This window comes from Austrofundulus limnaeus, unplaced genomic scaffold (assembly GCF_001266775.1).
Source record: "Austrofundulus limnaeus strain Quisiro unplaced genomic scaffold, Austrofundulus_limnaeus-1.0 Scaffold907, whole genome shotgun sequence".
Lineage (NCBI taxonomy): Eukaryota > Metazoa > Chordata > Actinopteri > Cyprinodontiformes > Rivulidae > Austrofundulus > Austrofundulus limnaeus.
The window spans coordinates 43,857-45,357 of record NW_013953309.1 but is presented as its reverse complement, the minus strand read 5'-3'; the positions used below and the strand labels follow the sequence as shown (position 1 = coordinate 45,357).

The 1,501-nt window shown below is 40.1% G+C and overlaps 1 protein-coding gene across 1 annotated transcript in view; it reads right to left on the bottom strand.

Annotated features, from left to right (window-relative positions):
* sf3a3 (splicing factor 3a, subunit 3) overlaps positions 1 to 1,501 on the bottom strand; it is a gene marked incomplete in the record, with an annotated part of 12,647 nt that overhangs the window by 5,737 nt on the left and 5,409 nt on the right. The window contains 5 exon segments of the mRNA XM_014029458.1: positions 497 to 564; positions 655 to 723; positions 798 to 936; positions 1,011 to 1,093; positions 1,167 to 1,258. Of these exon segments, the coding sequence (XP_013884912.1) occupies positions 497 to 564; positions 655 to 723; positions 798 to 936; positions 1,011 to 1,093; positions 1,167 to 1,258 (451 nt within the window).

The window sequence follows — 1,501 nt, the reverse complement described above, 5'->3', positions numbered from 1 at the left end:
TAGACTTAGACTGCTGGAGCACAAACTGAGCACATTTCCTCACTCTGCTGTTGTCTTTAGTTTCTCTCCTCTACATGTTTGTTATAATTACTTCTTTCAATAACGTGTTTTCTTTGTCTCTTCCAGAGGAAAATACACCTGGACCAGTTCTTCTGTGTCTCTTTCCTGTCCCCCAAGCCCAGTTGGTCCTGAGCCTGGTTCTGCTGGAGGTTTCTTCCTGATTAGCAGGGAGTTTTTCCTCTCCGCTGTCACCAATGAGTTGCTCAGGATAGGAGACTGTGATGAAGTGGTTCAACACAATCGTCAGGCTTTAGATTATTTACTCTAATTGGCTTTTATGAAGTATGTGAATGTTTTGGTAAGCTGTCCTCTGATGATTTTTGTTGTGCACTATACAAATAAACTGAATTGAAATAATTACAGCAGTGATTTGAATCACTAGAATCACAGTATCTGATAAATTGCTTAGTTAACATGATTTTTCTTGAGTTCCTACCCTCCACACTTCAGTCCCAAAGCCATAAGAGCAGACTTCAATCTGTCCAGACCCAACGAGGCCAACTCCTGAATGAGAAAATCATTTCACATACAAGTTAAAGTGCGAAAGAGCAGCTCTTAAATTAAAATCAAACAGGTAGGGAGGATTTTATTTACCTCCCAAGAAGAAAAAGCTGAGAGGTCCAGATGAGCTCCAGCATGTGTCAAAGCACTGCTCGTTTCTTTCTACAAGATCAAAAAGCACAATRATCAAAGATCCTCTGACAATCAGACATTTGTGTCACATGTGCAGAACCTACAGGCCACCCTGGAAATGTCCCATTTTCCCATTTCTTCTCAAAGTCAGACAACACTTTGCCGTAGAGATCGTTCTGGTCCAGCAGAGGCTTGACACGGTCTGTGTAATCCTGCAGGTACTCCAGCAGCATCTCCAGGTACCTGAAAAACAAGTTATTCCACAACATGGAAATCAGACATTGTTGAATCTAATTTGACAAACAAGACGGACAAACCTTTTGTATTCAGCGTTTTTTCTGTCCTTGGAGATGTCAAAAAGTTGGTCGAATGAAGTCAGGTAAGTGATGTAGTCCAGTTTCTGTACGGACACAGACGGGGGATTAAAACCCTACGTTTTATACATGTGGAAGAAGGTTTTAGAGGATTCTAACCTCAGCTCCCTTTAGGTTGATGTARTTCAGGTAGCAGTCATGCAGATCAAGGTAGCGTCCGTATCCCTCTTCATCAGTGAAATCCACCATGTCTGAAAAACAAACAGATCTTAGAGCAAGATCTTAACAGGGATCCACGATTAGTTGTAACATTAGACTTTATATGACAAACATATACTTTTAACTGTAAAATAAAGACTGTAAAAATACTGTAGGCTGTTTAGTTTTTATAATTTCTTTAACTACAAGTTTAAAAACATATAACACGGACAGGGCCATTTTATTTAAATGCAAAGCATTCTGGGTAAATGATGACATGGATAGGTCCTCGGTGC